Source organism: Buceros rhinoceros, unplaced genomic scaffold (genome assembly GCF_000710305.1).
Source record: "Buceros rhinoceros silvestris isolate BGI_N320 unplaced genomic scaffold, ASM71030v1 scaffold32082, whole genome shotgun sequence".
Lineage (NCBI taxonomy): Eukaryota > Metazoa > Chordata > Aves > Bucerotiformes > Bucerotidae > Buceros > Buceros rhinoceros.
The window spans coordinates 4,787-29,319 of record NW_010400261.1 but is presented as its reverse complement, the minus strand read 5'-3'; the positions used below and the strand labels follow the sequence as shown (position 1 = coordinate 29,319).

Genomic DNA, 24,533 nt, shown 5'->3' with positions numbered 1-24,533 from the left:
CTACACTGCCAAACGCACCCGTAGCACCTGGTCAGTGGTTTACCATGGGCAACAAAAAGGCATTATTTAGGGATAGAATCTGGATAAAAAAGTGACTTATTTTTACCTTTTGCCATTTTTTTATGTAAAGGACATGCACACTGTGCAAAAGAAAAGCTAAATGTTGACTCTGCAGTAACACTCTAGCGGGAGGTGTATTTAGGGAAGATAGATGTGTTAGATGTGTTTGGCTTCAGAAGCGAACACAGGTGATGTGCCTGTTCTCTGCCAGCTACTCAAGCGTTTCCTTCTGGCTATGGAAGAAAACAGCATTACATGGTCTCTGATAAAGGTAACTGACGTTCTTCTAGCCAATAACTGGACTGAAAATAGCATAAAGCATGATGGGAGACGTGTTTACCGCACATTTTGAGCAGGTTTTGCCTTTGCTGGGCTGAAGGTAACAACCAGGATGATTGTTATCTTTATAATAACGCATCCCATTATCAATAAGGTTTTCTCTCTTCCCAATTTGTTCCAGCTTTGCTCAGAATGGAAAGACTACTTCAGTCAACGTGCAGTCATGGCACCAGTTTCAGTTTATAGTTATGGATAGCGTGGGCCCTACTGACCTGAGTGACAAAACTGCAAAGAGACAGGCAGAAGGAAACAAAGGAGGGAAGGGGAGACCACAGAATAGAAAAAACAAAGAAGAAGAGGCAGGTTGTGTTTAACCAGTTCATTATTAGTTCATGGAGATGATGCCTGCAACACAGAAAAACCACCCCGTCTTCAGACGAAGGAGCTGCCTTCCTCTCCTTCCCTTCCCTCATCTAGACGTGCTCTCACTCCAGTGGGACACCCCGAAAAGCAGACTCAGTCTCCAGTGGCCCTCAGGAGCTTTCCTTGGTTGAGGAGCTGGATGGTAGGCTGGCACCAATTAGATGCTGGTGCGAATCAGCGCAGCTTCACTTGAGTTGCTGGCAGCAGCGGAGTATCCAGCATATTTTATTTTTACATCTTTGCTGAATATATAAAGTGGCTCCTAACTTAAGCCTCCAGTTGCATCGGATTATGAGACATGCTCACTAATATGATTGACAGATTGCTTGTCTACACAGAATCTAAACTAGATATATACTAGACAGCAAAATCACTTTAAATAACCCTTCGTGGCGAAACCCAGCACCACTAGGTACTGCCACAAGCCCTTGGAGGACAACAGTGCAGTATTTTCTAATTTCACCATTTACAATTGTATTTGCAGAAACACTTTTCAAGTTCTCCATTTCCCTTTCAGCAGTTGTTTAGCCTTTAAAATACTGCTGAAGAAAAACAGCTCCGGGCTTGACTAATATTGTAGTCTGTGGCATGGAACTATTTGATTATTCTGTTTCAACAGCTGATGTAACAGGTTTAGCATTTCTGCAGAAGAAGAATTTGAACTGGAAATAATAGTTTTCTGTTGCTAACAACAATTCCTTGACATTTCTACTATATCCGAAAGACAGGCTGATGTCAGAAGCCTCTTCAGCGGATGAAAACCATCGTTCCTCAACGTAACCAATGGCGGTTGCAGGGATGGATGTAAGACAATGCTGACCCACCTTTTGGATGCACCTAATTTTAATGCAGTGCTGTCTCTATTAGCCAACGGGTCTCAGAGCCACAAAGCCAGCATTAGCTTAATGAGCAAGTTCACGCGGTTTAGACCTTCAGGGGCCAAACACCCTTCCCTGGTTGTCCCCTGAGCTCAGGAGGTATATGGGTAATCCTACAACCCTAATCAGTGCCACAGCTCCACCTCGGTCCCCTCTCCCTCCTGCCACAGCACCCACATTTCTCCAGGCGTGACACCCTCTGCCCAGCCCCACAGTCTCACCTTCGAGACCTGGGCTGATCCATAAGCTGCCGAGCTGGACATGCGGGCTGGGTGTGGACCTACACAGCAGGCTCTATGCTCGATGGGACCCCTCGGGAAGACACACTGGTTGCAAAGATGCAGCTTCTCTGTCCTCAGTTTATTGGGTTCAGTTGCGTACCTCTCTGGAGCATGAGCCCTGGAGCGGGGGAATTTCCCCTTCTTTTACCCTCAGTGGACAGTTTGTGCCAGGAATTCCTGTGCTGTACATGTAAAAGTTTTAACCTTTCCAAATACAGCCTATCTAGTCTCCTGCTGTTGTCTCTAGGCTTAGCTCCTTTTATGGCGTTAAGCAGTAAATCAGCAATTCAGGGAACCTTCCTTTGCTTCTGAAGTGTTATACAAACAGAGAGGATGGGGCCAGACTTGTTGGCCCCTTCAGCTGCAGGCAGCTCTGCCTCCTTCCCCCAGCGCCTGCCATCCCTTGCAGGTTGCTGTAGCTGCATCACCTTCCCAAGCCAGAGGCTGACGCGTGCAACAAGAGTTTATTTGATGTTAGAGCAGAAATAAGCCCACTCTGCTGTTGCACACACACACAGGGTGTGGGAGGGGAAGGTCTACACGGTCAGGATGCCTGAATACATCGTAAAGCTCCCAACTCTAATCCAGGGATGTTTTCCTTAAATTTCTTCCCAGAAATGGTCAATGGTGTAGGCTTCCCCGGGTCCAGGCCATGTAGCTTATTTTAGGGTATTTGGTACAGCTGACCTACTACAGTACCAAAACTATGTAGGCAGAAGACACAAGGGAACAGGAAGCAACTAGGAAAAAACTGTGTGGGAGGAAATGTTAAATGAAAAAAGCTCAGTTAACAGATACCAGACAATACAGTCACCAAAAACCAGGCAAAAAAAGTGTTAAGAGAAAGAGCAAGGCTTACCTACCCTACATTACGATTGTTAAATACTGCCCTGGGTGAGAACTGGCACGTGCCTGGCGTGTCTCACCGCTGCCAGTGAACTACCTGGCTCTGCTTCGAGCGAACGCGGCACCACGGCATCACTGACAACCAGGCGGTGACAAAAATCAATCCAACAGGCAGCAAGACAAATAAGTCCTCTGTATCACAGCTAAAATATGTTTTTGATCAATAACAGAAAATTAACTCGTACTCCTTTGCCAAGAAAATAGATTATTTAATCAGAGTACAGCCAGATAGAGATGTTACATAATAAGAATAACTCACTCTATATAGCTCACTCACTATATTTAGTGGCCACCGTCTTTCAGAGAAGAGGGCAAACATACACCAGTACACCCATTATCAGTTAGAAGCCGTGTACTGAAATGGTTTTCTGATGAGTTAATCCAGTCTGACATACTTAACATCAAGATACTGTATTTTAAAACTCCAACAACGATGACAGTATGAAGGCAATGGACAGGGACAAGACAAGAGTCATTGCTGTCCTATGGACAGTTACCCAGCAGGGTTAAAAGGACCAAGTCCCAGCTGAAATTTAGACACCAGGGGATCTGCAAAGGTGCTTTCTAATCTTTCTAACTTTCAGGCTACGTGGAGTTTTCCATCACACCATGAAACACTAGCAGGGCACACCTACAGTTATGACTGTTGCCTTTCACAGTTATTTCTACGACCTCTTTGCAATAACCAGTGGAATTGCAGGAATTTGCAGAACACACAGGAAATCACTGATCTAGACCATCAACACAGAGCTCACTTAATACTCCTGCAGCCAGCCTGGCCACACTGTGCACAGCTCAGAGTCTTCCACCTTCCCTGACATCCACAGTATCTTAATTAGAGGCTCAAAGAAATGCCTGTCCATGGATGGTCCCTGAGATGTGAACTCCGCTACCATCAATGGGATTGTCTTTCCTCCCCGCTCGCCTCCCCACCAAATAAACTAGGAAAAAAGTGCAGTTAATGCACCTCTGGCTTTTACGGTTTCAGATACAGAAAAATCCAAATAAGGTATCAGAACAACCAGCACTTAAAAAGAATGTCTGGTAGAACAGCCAGCAATTGACACTGGTGACTACCACTTCTTCCACTGTTTCGGGTATCAAACCAACAAGCACATACATCAACCGGTATTTGCAGGGGGTTTATGGAGCTGTTCCTAAATGAACAGCTCCATAAACAACAACAACAACAACCACAACACAGCGTGCGTGTCCGGCTACAGCAGCTCTCTGAGACACCAAACGCGCAGCCACGGAAGATGGTGGTTGTGCACAGCCAGGCCTTTAAGGTCTACTTTTTCCCTGGGATGTCCATTTTAGACATTCAGGAGAAAGGAAAACTTCATGCAGATTAAAAATTCTTAGTGATCAGAGTATTTAGAAAGGTAGAAAACAAGCAGCATAAACAGAGACTGGTGCTTCCGTGTAACTGATACCTTAAAGATCCCTCAAATGTTTAGGAAAGCTGGCGAGGACAGAAAGCACTATGTCCATTAAAAATAATAACAATAAAAGATAATTATAGCTGGCTCCAAATGTTAACAATTTAATAGTTACAGGATCTAAGTACTGTAAATGACTAATGCACACAGCAAATGTATTCGCAACAGCATGCAAAACAAAGCCCTTAAAAGTAGATAGCGCTGGGAAAAAAAGGATAAACTGTTTGGTGACACAAGCTCCGAAGCACATGACATTGAGCAAGTCTCTGTGTTATCTTCCTGTTGTGACTGGCAACAAGAACATCTCCTTGATTAGCCACGACGACTAAAGACCAGTAAAGCACAAGGTGGGAGCTCCAGATACCTGCGGGATTAGAACAGCGATGTAGTATCTCTACAATTCCTACAAGAAAGAGACGTGATGGGTGAATTTTTTCTATCTGCACGAAGTCACAGCGTATTTTAAGACAGTCAGATGGAAAGCCAAGGACAGGCTGCTGCGACCACAAACTGGAATAACTAACAAAATTCAGCTGATTATTTGCTATGTGCCACTTCCTGTGCGTATTTTTTGCCAGCAATATTAAAAAATCCAACTGTAACCCCTACCCCCTTGCTGTGACTACAGTTCTAATAGACTACTGGCATTTTCCCCAAATAATTAATGAAATAGGAGCACAGAAATCCATCCATTCACCCACGTCTTGTAAACAAATACTAATTTGCTGTTTATTTTATCCCACTGAAAGAAGCTTATGTACACATAACTGAGTAGCCACCAGCTACAGGTTCAAGTTGCTTGTTTAAAAAGGCCTTTTCTGCCCCAATCTGTGCACAATGTGGCAAAGACCAGAGTGCAACAGGGTGGGCCCCGCCGCAGGACAGCTCGGAGTCCAGCCCGAGTCTGGAGTGAGCGAGAACAAGGCAGCATTTCCTTCTCCACACATGGAGACCATCGCTTCTCCTCCTGAACAAACAGCAGCGCGGGTCACTCCTTCCTGCCTGCAGGACGGCACTTCCCACTGCGACATGCTAACGAACGCTGTCCTCAAGGCTCGCTGCTGGGGGCTCTGGACATCTATTTATCACACAGGGAACGCGAGGGGAAGGCACGGAGAGCAGCAGCCTTCTGGTCCTCGTTTCCTTTGTGGATGATCTGCTGTCGAGCTAGGAACAGCAGTGCCGCTAGCTAAAACTTAGAGTGTATTTTCTGTTATCAAAGCCAGAAATTCTGTTGAGTAATGTTTTCATTCAATTTGCTCTGTTGATGAATATATCTGATTTCATGTAAATGTGATTAAATAAATCAGACAATGCTAGGCTGCACCAGTCTCCAGAGGGTCTAGTTCAAGACGTGAAATACTTGCCCCAATAAGCACAACTTGAACTCAACCTTGTGCATTCTGGATTTTTATTACCTTCCTAACCTCAAAACCCCTCTGCTTGCCTCCTTACTGTTGTTCATGTGGGTGTAACAGATTTTGCATGAACTGCCACACTGACTCAAAGGCTTTCATAGTATGTGAGGACTGAAGAGGGAGAGATGGGAAATGAAAAGGAGAAATAAAGAAGACAGAAAAATTCCTGCAAAGTATTTTGACTTATTTGGAGCTCGTGGCTCTTGGCACAGAGGGATCAGGTAGCAGGGAAACAAGTGCTGAGGTTGACATTTTCAGATACCAGAAATCAAAAGGAATAGCTCTGTAATCCAGGCCGTTTATAATCGGTTGTCTACACATGATGTCACAGGTCTAATCTTAAGTAGTCCAAGTGTTAAATCTTCATCTGCTGTGCAGAAGTTCATGTTACACCATTCTCTTTGAGAAAGGAAGGAACATCAGCCAAAGAATACAGCAATCCCACGCCACATGCTCCTTGTAAAATAAAAAAGACTTTAAAAAAAAAGATATCAGTTGAGAAGCAGCATGATTAAGAACAGGAGTTGTGCCTGCAAGCAGCAACGCCACCTTCCTCTGCTGATCCCCACCAAACTCTCGTTCTGGAGCTAGTCAAAAGACTCCTGAAGATGAGGAGGTTATCCCCTCCAGCGCAACTGCTCAGCAAAAATGAGTTTCTAGTTCCAGATCCCAGGAGTGATATGCAGAGGACATGCCTGTTCCTCCTGACAGTCACTTACTCTCTAGGAAATTAATTTCTGACAGACCACAAGACCCCCCACTCCCCCTATGACAGACTCTCAGTCGCTTTGTCTTCACGTCAGGAAGACAAAGACGTCCTCTTCTGACAGGAGGAGCCAGTTTTACCCCGTTATCAATAAGCTCCCAGTCCCCCGCTCCCAGAGCCCTTCGGTAAAGGGGTGAAGGATCTCCCAGCCTACGCACTTCTGTGATGAAACACATCTGGAACCGCAGTCAGGGGATGGAGCTCTTCCTGCCCAAGGAACAACTGCGACCCTGAGTTTGCACTTAACGGACAGATTAAAGCTCATCCATACCCCGACAGGGACTTTGCTGCAAACAAATTCTGCATATGAAACGGCAGACAACGCTCCAGTTGAACGCTGAAACACAAGCTGTGGGTATCTTCACCAAGTACAGGACAACACTAAACAACTCAGCTTTAAGTAGACCATTATTTTCTCTGGTATCATACACAGAAGCTGCAGTTTAATTAAAACTAAGCTGCTTAAGCCATTAAACTGGCAAATGGCTGCACCAAATGACTTGTCAGTTGTTAGCATTCAAATGGCAGGCGCTGTTTGCTGTCACACTCTGATGGCGAGTTGCAATGCAAATGCACATCTCCCCACCGGCTCCACAAACCACGCCAGGACTGGGAAGTTATTAAAAGAGCTACTGTACATTTCTGAGGAATACTTTCTTACCATGATCTTCAACGACACCAGTATCATGTGCTCTGCTGCAATTTAATTACTTCAGCTTCTGCCCTAGAAATATAAGCCACTCCAGTCATTTACGTGCATTTTTTAAAGTGGAACTTGTATTAATTCTGGCTTTGAGCCCCAAGATTAACCAAGTCCAGATACGGCATCCTGATACAGATCCTGCATATCTCAACATGAAAATCTGTCATTAAAAAGCTTAACTTGCTACAGCAGCTACTTTCTTCCGTTCACATGCAATTTAAAATATTAAAATAAAAATTCAATGCTTTATCTTGGGTCGGTAACAGGAAAAGATCCTTCCAGCCACGCGGGCACACTTCAAAGTCACAGAAGGTGAGCATCTATGTCGAGACACTCTAGATGACCCCCGTTTGCTTATCACTAGGATATGGGTCAAGAGGGAGCACTGGGCAAAGGCGTCTCTGGAATTCAGGTTGAGAGACGTCTCTTGCTCCTCCGCAGTCTTCAGTCCCTTCCCCCCAGCGGGAAGGACAGTGGCAAGGAACTTTCACCAGTTAAACGCACTGAATTTGTTGATCTTTCTACTTCCTATGAGTCATGCTCCTCAACTCTACCACTATGCGTATAAAAACCTGCTACAACTCATTAAATAAATATTTCCACTTTGGCTCCGTAAAAGCAGAAGTCTCCCATATTAAAGCACCACACAGGTACAACATGAAAAACGCTGTGAAGATTCAGGTTGTCCATTCCCTGAGTTCTAATGCCCAAGTGACGGGTCAGTCAGTGGTAGCACGGCATTATTACTATGACAGACGTCATCTGCACCTCTCTTCCTCTGGTGAAGTGAAGAGTATTTCCATTCACCACAGAATGACCTAGTGGATGGCACGCTTCAAGTGAATGGTCAGCAAATGCATTATAGGTTCTTCTACCTGGGTACATTTATCTTTCCAAAAAGCAGCACCAGAACAGCACTTCCACTTTTCCATCCGAGGACTGGAAGAGTATCCACATTAACCAAGGGTTGCCTTGCCCTGTGTGCTGTTTGTGCATATGGCAAAATTGAGTCATTAGCCTTATTTTAAGTAGCACGTTTGATACAACAAAACTACGACATAGAGGTAATCACCAGTACAGCACATGGAAACAGAGTGTCCTTTCTATAAGACAAAGCCTTAAACTAACTTTTCCATCAAAATTAGTGTTTTTTTATGGAAGTAAAGTTAATAGATGCCTAGAAGTACTGACGGGATCTCTCCATATTTAGAAACAAGCCTTGAAAACCTTAATCTCATGAGTCAGTAATAACAGTGGAGGACATAAAGACAATCTTGGGTCTATTATCAATAAGCCAAGCTGCTTAAAAGACCTTGTCTGAAACAAATGCGTGTATGTCTCACCAAAGCCGAGACGCTGATTTATGAATAAAAAGCCTAAGTGTACTGTGTGGTACCAGTTAAGAACATCGCAAAGGTCTCAAAGGCAGATGGTTTAACACCACCAGAGTACGATCTCCTCACTAAGTCCTTCTCACAAATGCCACTAATATTTTTGCAGGTTCTGTGTCCTGTTTAATTCTCTCTGGCTTCCACCAGTCCTATCACAAGTTAAATACATTGGACTCCTCCGTCATAAAAATAAACCTACAAATGCTGCTTTTTTCTCCTGACAAAATCCCGCCAAGACCCTCCACAAGGCCAGTCCTGGCTGTGACATGTTTGACTACCAAGAAGAACCATCTATGAAAAACAGACAGACCTGAAAGGATTTTGAGAGCAAAATTCCTCCAGATAATATATTACGACTGGTATTGTTTAATAAGGGATGATTTAGAAAGGCCCATGAACAGCACAGTGGCATGAACTGCAGTAAAGCAGAATTATTATTACCAAGACCACAGAAGAGTAAAAAGTCCAGACACTAAAACAAGCCAGGTGAATAGGCAGCTTTATGACAGATGAAATTCAACGCTGACAAACACGTTCTCTTGCCCTGCAGAGTAATAATATGGACTACTGAGCTACACTGCTGGGCTCTACACCTCTCGCTAGGTCAATACATTGATGGACCAAGGAGAACATCCACACGTAGTCAAGATCATATTCCAAACAGGGCAAAATCCCCTCGGATAAACTATCACGATCCATGGCATAAACATCTAACTGATACGATCTGGAAGAACATTCCTACGGCACATTAATCTACAGCGATGCATTACAGAGCTAATTTAATTTTTTCCCTTTTTGGACAGCTCGCCTACCAGCACAGGTCATTATCAGAGATCAGACAGCGGATAAGACAGCATCGTTTTATCCAACACCAAATGACTGCATCATTGCTGAGCACAGGAAAAGTAAATAGCTGTAAAATTCCAATTATTAGCAAAAGACGGAAAATATACCACAGAAAAATTTGAGGGTCAAATTTCAAGTTATTTTGATAATTCGTATTTCGAACACAGGAGCATCTGGAATCCTTTCTCCCACGTCTGTATTAATCTACAGGGAAATTAACTGCTACACACTTGGTAGTCTAAGGGTTAATTCTGACTGCTGTCGAATGCCCCAAGTCTGTGCTCTGTTCATCAGAGCATTAAATCTGAAAGCTCCAGAGAGTAGTGCAGCCGTGCTGCAAGGGCTATGTTATAAAGTTCTGCATTAAAAATTCATCTCGCAGGCTTGCCACAGTCCTCTGCTCGGGCTGAAAGGAGCTGCCGGGGAAATATCAGACACCCCACTGTCTTTCTGGCAATTGGAGACATTCCTCAACAAACAGCACCTCAGGAAGGGAATGAAAGGGCAAACAAACCGTGAAACAAATCAATGAGTTCAATTATCTCTCTCTCTCTCGGAAAGGAAACTTTTCATTTTTAAGGCTGTTTCATGAAATCTTTTAATGATGGCCCTGAACAAGGATGCTGGGCGCTCCAGCTGCAAACCTGGCTGCTTGGCAGCGCTGTTATTTGTTTTACACAGGAGAGAGGTTCCCAAACACAGAGGGTGGAAGAGAGAGCGGGGAAGGGGAACCTCGCCGCAGAACACCTCTACTTACCCTTTACATTCCCGCGACCACGTGGGATAACGGGCTGTAGAAATTGTTCCCACCTTCCCTGAAGTGTCTCCAGCAAAGAGAGAATGTAGATTTATTAAGCTGGTTAGCTGCTCCGTGGTTAAGTTATGCGCCTCTCACTACTGGTTAAGGCCGCGTGCATTTCACAGCAATTTATGGCAACCCAACCGGTAGGTGACAGGGTTCGCGGTGGTGGCAGTGGGTGTTACATTTTTATGAAAGCCATCTGTGCCCCTCAGGTTATCTGTCTGGAATAACCACTGTGTTCGAGCAGGTTAATAACCCACACACTATAAACGGGCAAATACACAGGAAATGAAACATCAGTAAACACCATTTCTGGAGGAAACCGTGCAAAGAGAGTTACCTGCTTCACAATCCTCCCCTGCAATCTGCTCAGCACCAACCGTAACAGAAAGATTCACTTTTCCCAGTGTGGAATTTTAAATCAAAGGAAGGAAAAGGAAGACAGTGTGAGCAGTTGGACCCAGATTGCCTCTGTATTCTTTTATATGTATATTTTTATATATATATACATACACACACACATATAAGTTTGTTAGCATATCTGGCAACCAGAGTGACTGCAGCCCCCAATCCAGGTTACGAGTGTTGAACCACAGGAGGTCTCCCAGAAGGAGGTGGCGAAGGGCAGGTTTATCATCCACCATGTGCGGTCCACGGGGAACTGAAGAGATTTATGCCGGCAGCCAGCACAAAACAAATCCAGTCCAGACTGGCCTTAACTCCCTCACAAATAAAAAAATGTATTGGGGGAAGGAAAAAACCACACTACTCAGTTGCAAGTTCAGTAGTTTGAGGGAAGGTATGAAGACGTGTTGTTAGTTGGTGATCACAAGTAATCAAAGATCACCTATTACAAGCCACTGAAAATCCGCTACGAAGGATTAGCAATGCTAAGGCAGTGCTTCAGTCAAATCTCTGCTTTGTTCAGAATTGGTTACTAAAAGGCACTGAAAACTTGCAAGCAGGATTCAGTCAGCTAGGGTTTATTCTGCACATCAAGAAGCTTGATCTAAGCAAAAGAAGGGAAGACACAGTCCTTTCTTCCACCCAGTGGTTTGATTTCTCGGATTTGATCCTTGCTTGATAGTGGGCACTCTCCTGCCCAATCTCCCCAGTTTCTCACTATGTTAAAAAAACCCAAACAAATAGGAGGTCAGGCTGGCACAGGCACAAAATCAGAGCCTTTGCTGGAATCTGCTCCTGCAGAAACACACGAGGTAAATGTTAAGGGTTAACAGTATCAGGCTTACAGGATTGTAAATGCATTTGTTTATTTAATGCTCTACATGAATGCTAATGAAGGTATTAACAGGCCTGCAGGTTGTCTGTTGTTTTTCTTGGTCTTAGTGCCTGCACCATCCTGCCCCATCCCTTCTGCTCCATGAGCTGCCCAAGACCCTTCTCTTCCAAATCCCTGAGTTAGTGCTCCTGGTTCCTACCTCCTTCTGTTTGGGATTCTCAGTTTCTTACACAAAGATATTATTTCTAAAATCTTATTCATATATTTAAAAATTTTCATCAAGATAATGAGATTCCTCTCATCGTACCAGATATTTTCTGTGACACAAACCTGCAATCCCACATGGCGTTATTGTCTTTTAATTGAGATCAGAGGATATGTAAATGAGACAATATTTCTTAGGTCCCATTAAGAGATGTCTCCAGGATGATTAGAAGGGGCCGCAGCAGACGGGACAGGCTCCTCTGACATCTGCAGGAAGCATGGCCCAACCCACCCACTGACCTGCTCCGAGCTGTGACTGCTGCTCAGAGAAGTCTTTGGCTTACTGGAAATGCCACCGTTTCACAGCCACATCACTGCCCCAACTGCTAAAAATCTGCGGAGCAAAACTCCCTTTTCTTCTGCAACCAGGGCACAGGGCAGGCGCAGAGGTGCAAGCGCTGAGGGTGACACTCCCCTCCCGGCTCTGCTTCTGACATGGGCACCCAGGATAAGGGCTACAATGGGAGTCAAAGATTTTCACAGGGGTGGGCAGGAGAAATAATTGCCAGAAGTTCTGAAGCCCCTGTGAAGGCAGCAGGGATGACCCTGCTGAGTGCTGCAGGCACAGGACTTCAGTCTGTAGCCTCTACCCTCAGTAATGTGAACACGCCGAAGTTCCCAACATCAACAGTACTGATAATACCAAACAGAAATGCTTTTTATTTTCAAAGCATTTAAAGCATTTTATTTTATCCTCTCCTGTGGAGAGGATAATGTCCCTGTTCCTGTAGTAAGGTGGCTTATAGCTGTGGCGTCATAGCCACATTTGGAGGCAGGGACGGGATCAGACACATTTAGTTTTACATTCAATGAGACGCTAAAAACCCTGTCTGATGAGGAAAGAGCACAGGGATACTTCCATAAGGGCTGTGCCAGGTACAGCCCCTGACAGCGATGGCACACACTCTCCTGCTCTCGGGAGAGGCAAACGAAATCAAATGAAAGCTCTGGACAAACGTGAAAGTTCTTTATGAAACAACGTGGTACACAGGAGGTCTGCCAGCTCGCACAGCAAACACGTGGTTTTCCAAAGGGAAAGATAAAGGCAGAAGAAAGAGACTGTCTTTGAGGATACAGAGTTTTAGTGCTTGGGATCTTACAAAGTTCCCTGAACTCCCATTCCCGTTCAGGAGAGCCACCTCTTTCCTTTAAATGAGGGAGCACAACACACACTACGTGACTCATTTTTTCGCCTGGCATTGTGTGGGAGTGGGAAAAGCAGCTGGAATCCATCTATAGAGCACAAGGAGAGTCTCAAACAAACACCAGTAAGGAAAGCCCACCCACTGGATGCGTGGCCAGGTACTGCAGCAACTGCCAGTTCCACCTGGAGCCTGATGCGGAGCTTTGCTGTGTGACTGGCAGTGCTAACCCTGCACAGGACACAGGGCAGGTCCTGATCGAAAACAGATGAACCATTTCTTCCTGATGATTCAAGGATTTATCCCGACTGCCTTCCCCATGATCCCAGCCCAGCAGTAGCTGTGCTGAAGGAGCGGTAGCAGAATCACGTGCCCTGCTTTCACAGACCAGACCTCACAAGGAAGAGCTACTTACCAAAATAACTGTTGATTTGCTACTCTGCTTTCAAAAAAATGAGACTATTATAATTTGTAGACGTACATGAAAAGGCTGCCTGAAAACCAAGCTCAGCTGACTGGTCCATGCTGGCCTAAGGACCTTGTCCATGCCTAGGGGCAGATGTGCCTTTGTGAGGAGGGTGCTCCTTCCTCTTCTTCCTCACAAAGGCCTCCAGGCACCTTGCAGAGGTTACAGCTGTTACAGATAAAATGAGCTACTGCAGCAAGATGGCTCAAAAAATTGGTTCACCTTTTTGCCGGACTCGCGGGGAAAGCCAGTTCCTGCCGGCAGGCTGGGACTGCGGGAATATCTCATGGTCCCTCTGCTTGGAGGAAGGACTAAGGCAGCTTGCCATAGCCTGAAGAGGTGTGGCGCCAGCAAGAGGAAGCGAGAACAGACACGACAGGGACACTTCGGCCCCTTGTGATTTCACACAGCTGCAGCACCAAGGATGCTGCAGCCTCTCCCGTGTGGTTTCAGGCCCAGGAAGGAGCTGTGGTGCAGGCACGGTCAGAATGACCAACAGCAGGGCTGGCACAGCAGCGTAAGGCCTGTTGACACAGAACTTTGCATTTATTTAAGGAATTCCGTCTAAGAATCTCATGTCAACCCATGGTTACAGATAACAGGGCAATGACCAGAACATGCTGGAATACCCCAAAGTTCTTTTTTTCTACTTTGGGCTGTTAAATAACACCAGCTCTTAGGCTATAACAGAAAAAGGAACCAAACACTCTCACTCAAAGTTAAAAAACAAACAAACAAAAAACCCCTGAAAGGACCTAGGGCACTTCTGTGCTGTCAGAAAGTTACATTAAGTAATTGCTCTCATTGCGACTCTAGCCAGAGAGACAAGGGAGCGCAGCGACAGCACCAACCCCGACAAACCCCACACACAGGGGGTTCTCAGACATGCACCCTTAGAAACTAAAAGAAAAAGAAAGTTTTTGCCAGTTTGTGGTTTATGATTCTCACGTCTGCCTATTTCTAGGCTCCAGCCACGATTGGACTTGCTGGCTTTGAGCGTTATACTTACTCCTCATGCCTCAGTTTCCCTACCCCAAAGTAAAGGCTAATGACAACATTTCAGAGCAAGCACTCGGTATTTCAGAGAGGCAAGTGTGTCACTGTGACGCTGTAATGCATTCCCCACAGCACACTGTCCTGCGACTCTTCTTGACAAAAAAAAGGCTGGTTTGCACATGGGCTTTCCAGCCCTATTTCACACACGAGCTTTTGATCAAAATAAGAAGCAGATCTCCAAAGTATTTTCATTCATCTTCACTTCTGGAGTTTTAAGCAGAAGATTAATGTTACACAGTGACTTTCAGCCTGTTGAGTTTTGCATAAGGCACAGTTAAAACTCGTAACAAATATCTGAAATTGTAAGATGCAGACAGAGCTTTCAGTAAGATTTAAGGCATTCCATTTTTCTTCCCCCTTCTTTTTTTCGTAAAAAACCCCCAGTTCTTTCTAACATCTTGCCCAGTTTCCTGCCCCCCACTACCACTACCCCTGGGGTTTCACCGATGGCAGGAGGAAGAGGAAATTTAAGAAGAGAAAAAACTGTAAGAGACATGGCCTATGAAGTTCTCCATCTCCTGTTTTTAGGGAAATCGCTTTAAATACAGCAATAATTCCAGAGACGAGCATTAGAAGTTAATGACTCATCAAAAGAACAGGAAATAGGAAACTTTAAGACCTTAAAGGCACAGCAAAGAGGAGCTATTTCAAGTCATGTACAACACAACCACCCTAACTACAGTATTTCATGCTCAGTGGGGGGAAGCGGCGTTTGAGACCATCTATCACAGTAATTATGTGATGCTGGAGGAAGCACGACTTTATTTTTTATTCAGTTTGACCCTGAGCACCATCAAAATGGAAGACTACAAACATCTGAGAAGTGATATATTGGTACCAGCCTGCACTTAAACAAGAAAGATTTGTTAAAAAAGAATTAATGTAAATAATTCATGGGCCAAATTCAATTCTCACTGCATATTGGGAATCACTTCCCCGAAGTCCAAGTTAACTGAGATTTGCCCCAACGTAACAGAGGATTTCACATGAATACTTGAACTCTAATTCCATCCCACAACTTTAGGCAGAAATAATTCTTCATACTTTTCTAGAACTACTGGCCCTCTGTCTTCAAGCCCAATCTTAAACTCCTTCTATGCAGAAAGCCTCATCTTTAGAGCTTTATTCTACTCTGATGCCGGAAGAACAGGTCCGTTTGATGATGAGCAGGAAGAGGAGCACCCATCACCTCAAACACTCGAAAAGCACAGGCAATCCCTTCTCTTACTGCACTTCTGGTGTATAATCCACGCAACCTCTTCCCTTCCCCAGAACCGGAATCTCAGGTGCCTTGTGCCTGCATGCAGGTAACATGAGGCGCTGATGAGCTCCCCACTGTCCTCCCCGCAGCCTCCTCCCTGCCTGACACCACCGCCTGCCTCTGCCCCAGCACTCCCCATCTGTCACCCACCTCTGACTCTCTGCAGATTACCGGAGGATTTATTTTCAAGCAGGATATAGGGATGAAAATAGCCATTACTTTGTCCTCCCACTCCTGAGCTTCTACCTATTTGTGTCACTCACTTCTTTTACGTTGTCATGACATCATGCTGTAAGCTCTTTGGAGCAGGGAGACACGTGTGCAGTGCCCACCCTGGTATCCCCAACCTTGCCGACCTGAGGTCTATCACCACCACGAGACAAGCAGAATTAAACTCTGATAGTCAAATCCTGGGGGCCAAGTTTTCCGCACCAATGAAACGCTCTCCTCTATCACAAAGCAGGGTCTGGCGACTCTGTTTGTTTCCAGAGTCAGTGTTCATTAAAGGCGGTCCAGGATTAAAAGAAGTCAGCAGGATCTACACAGTCGGGTAATTTGGGCTACTGCACCGAAGGGTGCTGCAACAGTAATGCCCTCCTGTGCCACCCTTAGCCATGCGGCCAAAGAAAATAATAATGTGTTATACCTATGAAAGGACAATTCTCTGCTTCAGATACGGGAAGGCAAAACATTTCCCTACGAGTTATTGGAAGTATTTGTTTCAGGATGACAACTTCAGTAACTATGAAAACCTCCCTCCCCACTGCTGTTTCTGTGTGTACGCTACTTTTAGAAGAACAAAAAGTCTGCGTCTTTGGGCAAATGGCATGGGTGACAAACCTGGTAGCAGAGCTGCTTTGACTGACAACCGTACCCTAAACACTTCCTGCTTTGCGTTGTTTATGAAAGCTTTTTATTGCAGGAGGGGGGGCAGTACCTAAAATCCTCACAAGACTACTTAACATTTACTGGTAAAAATGTAGCGTTTCAGTGAAATTCGATATTTTCTTTCATCAAAGGCAGAGAGCCTCAACCCACATGTTAACAGCAATGTAACGAGCCTACTGTATGCGCTACAAGCGAAGATCCTTTTCCAATTAGAATTCTTTTAGGTTGGGGGAGAGGAGGGGTGGGAGCAAAGAGGTGGCTCTGGAATTGATCTAAAACTGGAATTCAAACGCCCTGGCTGGGAGCACTAACTGCTCGGCTGGGAATCCCAAACACTTGCTCTGACTCTGCAGCGAACCAGGAGCGAAAAGAGTGATGCTAGCAAGGAGAAGAGTTTGTTCCCAGCAAACTAAGGAAATGCACACGAGAATGTCTCTTTTTCTACAGAGGAGGGAGAAAAAACGTCTGTTCCACTAGGAAAAACCCCCGACATTCTTTAATTGTCCTGAAATTCAAGTCTGAGTTTGCTTTTTAGTTTCAGCTCCGATAGAATCTCCAGATCAAACTCATTAGTGCTGGTTAAATCCAGGTTTGCTGATAGCAGCGTGTGGGACAGCAAACGAAATCGGTCTCGGGCCTCGAGAGAGGACGTGCCTCTTTAATTGAGAACGGCAGAGTAATCATTCATTTATTTAACCCAGAGATGATTATAATCTGAAAACCTTGAAATCCTCTTACACAACAACTGTTTTGGCAAGCCCCTCTGTGTTCCAACAAATATTAAACTGTGCTTGCCATTTGTCTAAGGAATCTTGTATTAATAAACATGAAGAAGAACACTTTTACCTCCCACACTCAATGACAGAAGAAAACAAAGACCAGCTGTATTCATCAATGGATCCTTGTTCTGCACATAAAGGCTAATTACATTTTACTTCAAGCCTACACATGGAAAACTTTGCTGCTGCCATCTTGTCAAATCCAGCCTCTGATACCCCAGCTGACAGACTGCGATGACTGCACACAATAAACCTTCTTGTCACTAACACCTCTGGTGCCCTGCACACGGGTACCTGCAGGCACGGGGCTGGGGGAAGGGGCACAGGCAGCACCGCCGCTCCCGCTGTACCCCGTCACCCTGGGACAGCCATGGGGGACTTTTACAGACAGGGATGACAGAAGCTAATTGGACTGAAGATCTTAATTTCAGCAACCCATCTCATTTGAAGATGTCTGGCACCAAGCTCAGACGGTACCGCCGTACCTCACCGTGCAGGCAGCACTTTGAACGGGGACATGGTGAAAAGATCAACAAACAAGCTGACACAATGATTTCCAACTCTGGGATCTCAACAACCAGTCACTAGGACAAAACCCAGACTCCTTAACACTGACACTGAAGACTTCTTACTGCGTCTTTCTTCTGCTTTTTTGTTTTCCCTTTCGCTGGAAATATTTTACAAGTCCCAAACAGCTGAAAGACAGCTTTATTCCAAAATTTAAAATCTTAAAAGCACTGTTAGCTTTAAAAAATTGACAATTATCTTTTTTTTCCTGAAGGCACTCCAATTCATCTGCATCAAATAAGCGTCTGTACAACTAACAATTCTGGCCCAAGATAAAAATCACATGTTTTTAAAACATTAAACTAAAATTGGCAATACAAGTAGCTTTTCAGATTTAGATCAAAGAGGGTTTCTTTTCTAAAAAGAATCAAACTGTCTTTCACCGTTTTTATGGGTGTTTTTTCAACATTTCTCCCAGCTTTTACAATTAAAATAGATGACTCCATTTCACTGCTTACATCCAGTTCCCTTTTCATGTCTTTCTGGATTTCCACGTTGCAAAATTTGGGCTACAAATGCCACGGATGACTGTTGTTACGCAAGAACTACTCCTGCCACAAATATCCAAAGCAATGATAAAATACTTCTGCTGTTATTAGGTCCTACGAGTTTGTTTTCGCAGCACATTAGTTTGGGAGACACGCTCGGTGTCTGCTTCAGGATTCAGCTCCACCACCACCATCGTCTAGACCCAGCCTTCACAATCGTTCTGCAGCAGAACACATGAAACCTCTTGCTACTGCAGATACTGCCAATTTTATGTAATTCTGTAGATATTAGGTAAGAGTCATGGTCAAGATCACATGAAAATATTTCTGCGTGAATCTCTCTGAAAGAACAAAACACACTAGAAACACAAACATTTTGCAGTACATTTTCGTTCGGTGCAAGATAAATTCAATAAATAAATAAATAAATAGATTCAGTACTTAAGGAAATAGTATTAAAAAATGAAGCAAACGAGAACAAATAAGAACATTAGGAAGGGTGAGGGGTTGTTAGTTCGGTGCTTACAACCACCGAGCCCCGATCTCTGACTGTTCCAGCAGAAGCAACTCAAGACAAGAGAACAGCAACTGAACTGTCAGCATCAGTCATGAGCAGGAAAAAAAAAAAAAAAAAGGCAATCGGTCAGTAATTTAAGGCTCCATGAAAATAACCGTTAGTACGTATCTCTTAGAAAAGGATCACATCAATGAGGGAAAAAAATACTTCTGATAACCTTAGTGGAACTCAAAGGAAACTGGACTTACAGAGCAAAACTAGAATTTACCTAAAAGATCATCCTGAATGATGCAAAAGGTGTTTCAACTCCAAGTGCTGACTCTTACCTACCACAGACTGAACTTTAAGGTTCACGGTAAGCTCCACGTTCCCCATGCACTCAGTGGGGATCCTCAGCGCTCGCAGAACCATGCTAAGAAATTAAAACTTGTTGCCAGTTTGACTGGTTTTGGAAAACTCGTATTACCCAGACTGCCGTGAGCCACGCCAGAAAGCACCTACCTACAGGCACAACCCAGGCCACCTCACTCCTCCCATCAAGCTTAGGCTACAGTTTCTCTCGCCCCTGCATGGAGACTACCGACAGCCTGCCCCACATTCCTCCTGTACCAGAGTGGGCGGTAAGGGCAGGAGCAAGTGTTTTCCAGCCCATTCACCCATCACCTACCATCACCTAAGCAGAGGTGAAGCTGGGGTCACCGGGACGCGGGTGGGAGGCACAGGGATGTGATGTGTGTCTTCCAACCCTCGCCCTTACAGCAGCCCAGGGACACCCATCTGAAATGCCTCTTTCTTTCCCACCCCATTTCTAGACACAGAAAAGACTCTTCGGGCTTAATACTGCTGATCATGAGAATTCCTTCTCATTACGAACTTCCCTTAAACACGAAGGGTTCAAAGCAAAACAGCAGAAGTCTGTCTCTCTTCTGTTGTTTCCTGCACTGATTGTTAATAAAACCAGGGGATAATTGAAAACAGTCACCACTAAGAAGGCAATGATATATATTTTTGAGACTACCTTCATGTTCCACTTGAAAACAAGAAAAACCTGCCAAAAATGCTACTCTCTGTAATTCGGGGTGAATTTGGCAGAGTGATGACTGCTACCCCCACAGCAGGAAGAACCAGGGTGCCTAAGAGTGAAACAGAAATCCTTTACAATCCAGATTTTATTTTCACCAGAACTGGACGATCATAGTAAAGATCTTATTTCTGAAATTGCCCTATTTCTAAATAAAATGTAAGAGAGACACAGTATAAGAGCTACATAGTAGATGCAGCACCTGAGAATGAAACCAGGAACGCAGCAGCATGTGGTCCTGGAAAAGCGTCTTGTTGGGTGGAAGAAAATATGAAAACTAACAATCTCTCTATAGGAGGCCAAATTATGACCATGTTTTCCAACAAATTTGGTCTCCTGAACCTCTTCCATCTCGTCTGTCTCCAACAGACAGCTGCAAAACAAAAAAGCACTGATACCCTGGAGGAAGACATAGAAAGAAAACAGTAAAATCTTACTTTGCAGTAGTTTCTTCATCGTATTTTGTTTTCAGATCAAATAGTTCTGTTCTGGTTTTTTCCAAGGCTAAAAGGCATAAACATGAAGCATTAGAGTGCTGTAAAAGCAGTGAAAAGCAAAAAGACTACTCCTTTTTCTTTTATGCAGCCATAAATAAAGCTGTACACCCCCGATGAAAAATTCTTTCCTTTCGCCTTCTACCTAGGCAAACCATTATGACTTGGAAAAAACATAGCTTTCGGTATTTCACCATTTCTTACTGTATTCCTTTTACGTTGCAAAAATTCCCAGCTTCTACTTAACAAAGCTAGACTTTATTAATTTCCTATTAAGCTGGCTAACTGCTTACTCATTTGAAATATTTATTGCAGTAATTCAGGGCATAAAATTTCTTGTGTTCCCACAGTAAACAAAACCAAATGTGTCCAGACCTGGAATCTTTAAGTATACAGAGATGAAAATGAATGGCAAGCAAGCCATAGCACCAGGAGAGACACACCAGCGGAATCCAGGTTCCTCCCGAACCCAGATCACTCGTGTGTTTACCCTAGCTCAGAGATGCGTGAAAGCAGGGCAAAACACACTGCGGATGAGAAGTTCCACGGGCTGCTTTACCTGCAGCGATGCTCTAAAGCTGTACGTGCCTCGTGCCTGGCCCTGCCCGTTGGATGTACCAACAGACCAGCTGCAACACAAGCGCTCACTTCAGGTGCGAAGCCCAAAGAAGCTCCGATTCACAAAGCATGTTCAGGCGCTGTCGGGTCCCTCTGCTCTGGCAAGAGCTGGTTCACACACAGTCCCGATGCGTTTAACGATCTCTGGCCTCTCACCTCCAGCCTGATCATTGCTATAGGTCAGAATAAGGATAACAAACCTGTTTGCAAAGCTTGGACTTTGTGCTCGGCTTCTTCCAGCTTCGAGGCTGTCGACATCTGTGTCTCCTGCAATTTTCTATGAAGGGAAGAGAAGAGAACAGAGCTCATAATCCTGTTAAACAACTTATTTGTATTTTGCAAATCTGGAGGATAGAGTGATTAAACGTCTCAACTGCAATCAGACAACTGACAACACCACACAGGCTACAAGGTGCTTCAGCGGAACCCATAAATCATGTCGCACGGCGATACTGTTCATACTTTGCAGTCCCACTTATTAAAATTTTAGCAGTGTAGCCACCTCACAACATAAGCTGTGAACATTATACAAGAGCTGACTGCTATATAAATGACAACTTCAGCGGAAGGTTTTCCTGAGCATAATTTGTTTTGGAAATGTCACACACATTAAGAAAATTGTCACCAAGCACCCTCTGTTGTACAAAGTTAGTACAAGAAGAATGATCCATTTCCATTTTACTGTCATAATGAAGGAATTTGTTGCCATAACCGATACAGTGAATAGATGCGGCAGCTGTTCCATCGGAGCCGGAACGGGTGCCAAGCGCGGTAATATTGTTAGCTTCTCTTTAAAAACACACAAGTATTTCAAAACAAATCTCACATTGTTATTTTCTATATAACATGAGCGAACCTCATACGCTCACATTTCTTATGTCCATGGGCAATATTGTCTCGTTTGTGCCCGTTATCCACATTCTAACGTCATCTGGCTGTACAGCCACCATGGTCTCTGCTCGAGGCCAGACTACAGGAGGTATAAAACTCTTCTTTGAAAGGGAGTTGCTCCAACATCTCCCAGGAGCTGCTACTTTTTACGACATTGCTTTTAAGATATTCTGCACATTTCAGAATTGTGAAATGGCTTATGAAACTACCAGCATCCCACTTGCACTCCATAGGATGCATACATTTATTCTCCAACACTGCTGACCAGGTTAATAACTATTTATAGCAAGAAACATGCGTCAGTTCCCTTCACACCAAATTATACACTCCGAGAACTCAAAACCTCTCTTACACACACTTTTATTTGCATTCCATGACCTGCCATTTTATTTTATTTTTAAGCATATCTAAATGGCATTTGCTAAAGCCACTGCTTACATGCCACTTATCAAAAAGTAACCACAGATACTGATGAATTAAAAAAAGCTTTGCATTCACCGTTAGGTTCTTGCCCCTCCGGCCTGAGTTTAATCAAACAGCCCACCACAAAACAAGCTCACGTAAACTGAAGGGTGTCCACACTAAGCTGAATATATTACAGCTTTAGTGTTATCGCTCCACGGAAGAAAAATATCCGTGAGATAGGGAACACCGCCTCAGCGAACACCCTCTTAAGATCAGGTCTTGTCCTGCCTCCTTTATTTGCCCACTAACCTACAAGGTTCAAACATCCCTTGCTCATTTGCAAAAGATCAGAAACACACCCAAAATGCTTTCAAAAATTAGCAATAAATAATTAAAATCCTTCTTAATTTTGCCCTGTAGGAAAAGGCAAATTCCCCGCTGGGGAACACTTTCCCTCTTCCAGACATCACCATGGGAGCAAGGTGGGTGACTTTTACCCAGGTTCCAGGTGCAGCGTTTCACCTTGAACAGCTCAGGGCTGTACAGGCTGTGCAGTGGCCCGGTGACACACAGAGTGACACCGTGGACCAAATTAGGCTGTCAGCTAATGGCAAAAGATTAGCGTCACGAAGGACAATGCAGCTAGTGAAGAATAAAAGCAGGTTTGCACCCTTCTGAACATGACACCCCTCCCCAGAACACAACCAGGAAGAAACAATCTGTCCTTGTTTTACTTCCACACTTGCACGATTGTTTTTCTGAGCAAAGCTGAGTATCAAATGATTCCGTGTCAAACGCATAAATCGCCAAATCACTCAATACATGAGCTGTTTCAGTGCACCGAACAGGGAGTCCTGGCTGGGAAGATTGAACAGAAAAATACATCTCTCCTCCTCTACGACAGTTCCAGACACGCACACGCACACTCACCTCTCCTTCTCCGCAAAATCATTTTGTAACTTCTGCTCTTTTTCAAGGGCTATATTCTCCGCTTGGTTCTTCAGGGTCTGTTCATATTCTCGGATTTTCTCTTTAAGTGCTTTTATTGTAACCTCTACAGAAAAACAATAGGGGAAGAATGAGTTTACACAGCTCCACGTGGTTCCACAACACAAGGCTTTCTTTACCCTGTAGGCTCAGTGTGTTTTAAACTTTAGCTCTTCAACTCTGACACAAAATCAATGGATATGAGTCCCTTTGGAGACCTTTTACTCCCTAAATGTTAAATTGAACTTTAAGTGTTTAGGTTGAGAAGGATCAATGGAGTTTGCTGGAAAGCAGAGTGAAGAAGGTTCCTTTAACATGACTTTAAAATAAAAGGGGGGGGAAATCAATTGTAAAATATAATATCACCTTATTGACTAGTCTCAAATTAGCTCACTGCTCAGCGGAGATTAATAAAGTCCCAGCGTAGGTTTAAGTTTGCATTTACACAGCAGACAGTTAATTCACGTAACTGTGCTCGTGTAAGAAGAGGCAGTTTTACCATGGCTCATGCACAGACACAGTCTAACACTAATTGAACACATATCTGGGATACGGCTACGTTCTGCTTCACAACTGTTGAAAAATAGGGCAGTTAAGGTTTAACTGCTGTATTAACAGTAGCTCAGATTCACCAGACACTCTGGAGCCCTTCAGATTCTCTGTGCTCTAACTGCCTGTCATCGACACCGCCTCTGACGCACAAGCACTAGCTATTAGAACTTTCTGAGTGCACTTGTAGCCTTCCAGGGAATTTGCAGCAACCCTCCTCTCAGATAAAGAAGCTGGTTCGCATTTACTGTGCCCAGTAATGGATGCGATGCGCAGACCTGCAGCTTGAGCACCGCCTCTGACGGTGCCCTGATCCGTTCCTGCGTGAGAGCCCTGTGATCCCACCCACAGGGAAGGACTGAATCCTTATAGGGCTCCTACGAGGAAGCGCAGGATGTTCACCAGTGTCTACTTTGTAACAATAATGGAATTCGGAAAACGCGCCAGACTGCCAGAAGAGTCACAGTTAGCAGGACGCTTCAACAGGCTTCCACAGAGCTGCTGTGGTTTGAAGACAGCAGCTCATTAACAGATGCCATTAACAATGCTTGAAGAAAAAAATATCTTTGGACATAAAAAAGTTTCTCATGCTGCAGAAACATCGTAGAAAGACACACTCTACCATGAAAAGGAAAGCCTACGAAT

General features: G+C 44.4%; 1 protein-coding gene across 1 annotated transcript in view; it reads right to left on the bottom strand.

Annotated features, from left to right (window-relative positions):
* CUX1 (cut-like homeobox 1) overlaps positions 1 to 24,533 on the bottom strand; it is a gene marked incomplete at both ends in the record, with an annotated part of 72,020 nt that overhangs the window by 44,944 nt on the left and 2,543 nt on the right. Inside the window, 3 exons of the mRNA XM_010131785.1 lie at positions 20,382 to 20,448; positions 21,257 to 21,333; positions 23,283 to 23,406. Of these exons, the coding sequence (XP_010130087.1) occupies positions 20,382 to 20,448; positions 21,257 to 21,333; positions 23,283 to 23,406 (268 nt within the window). The remainder of the gene's footprint in view (positions 1 to 20,381; positions 20,449 to 21,256; positions 21,334 to 23,282; positions 23,407 to 24,533) is intronic.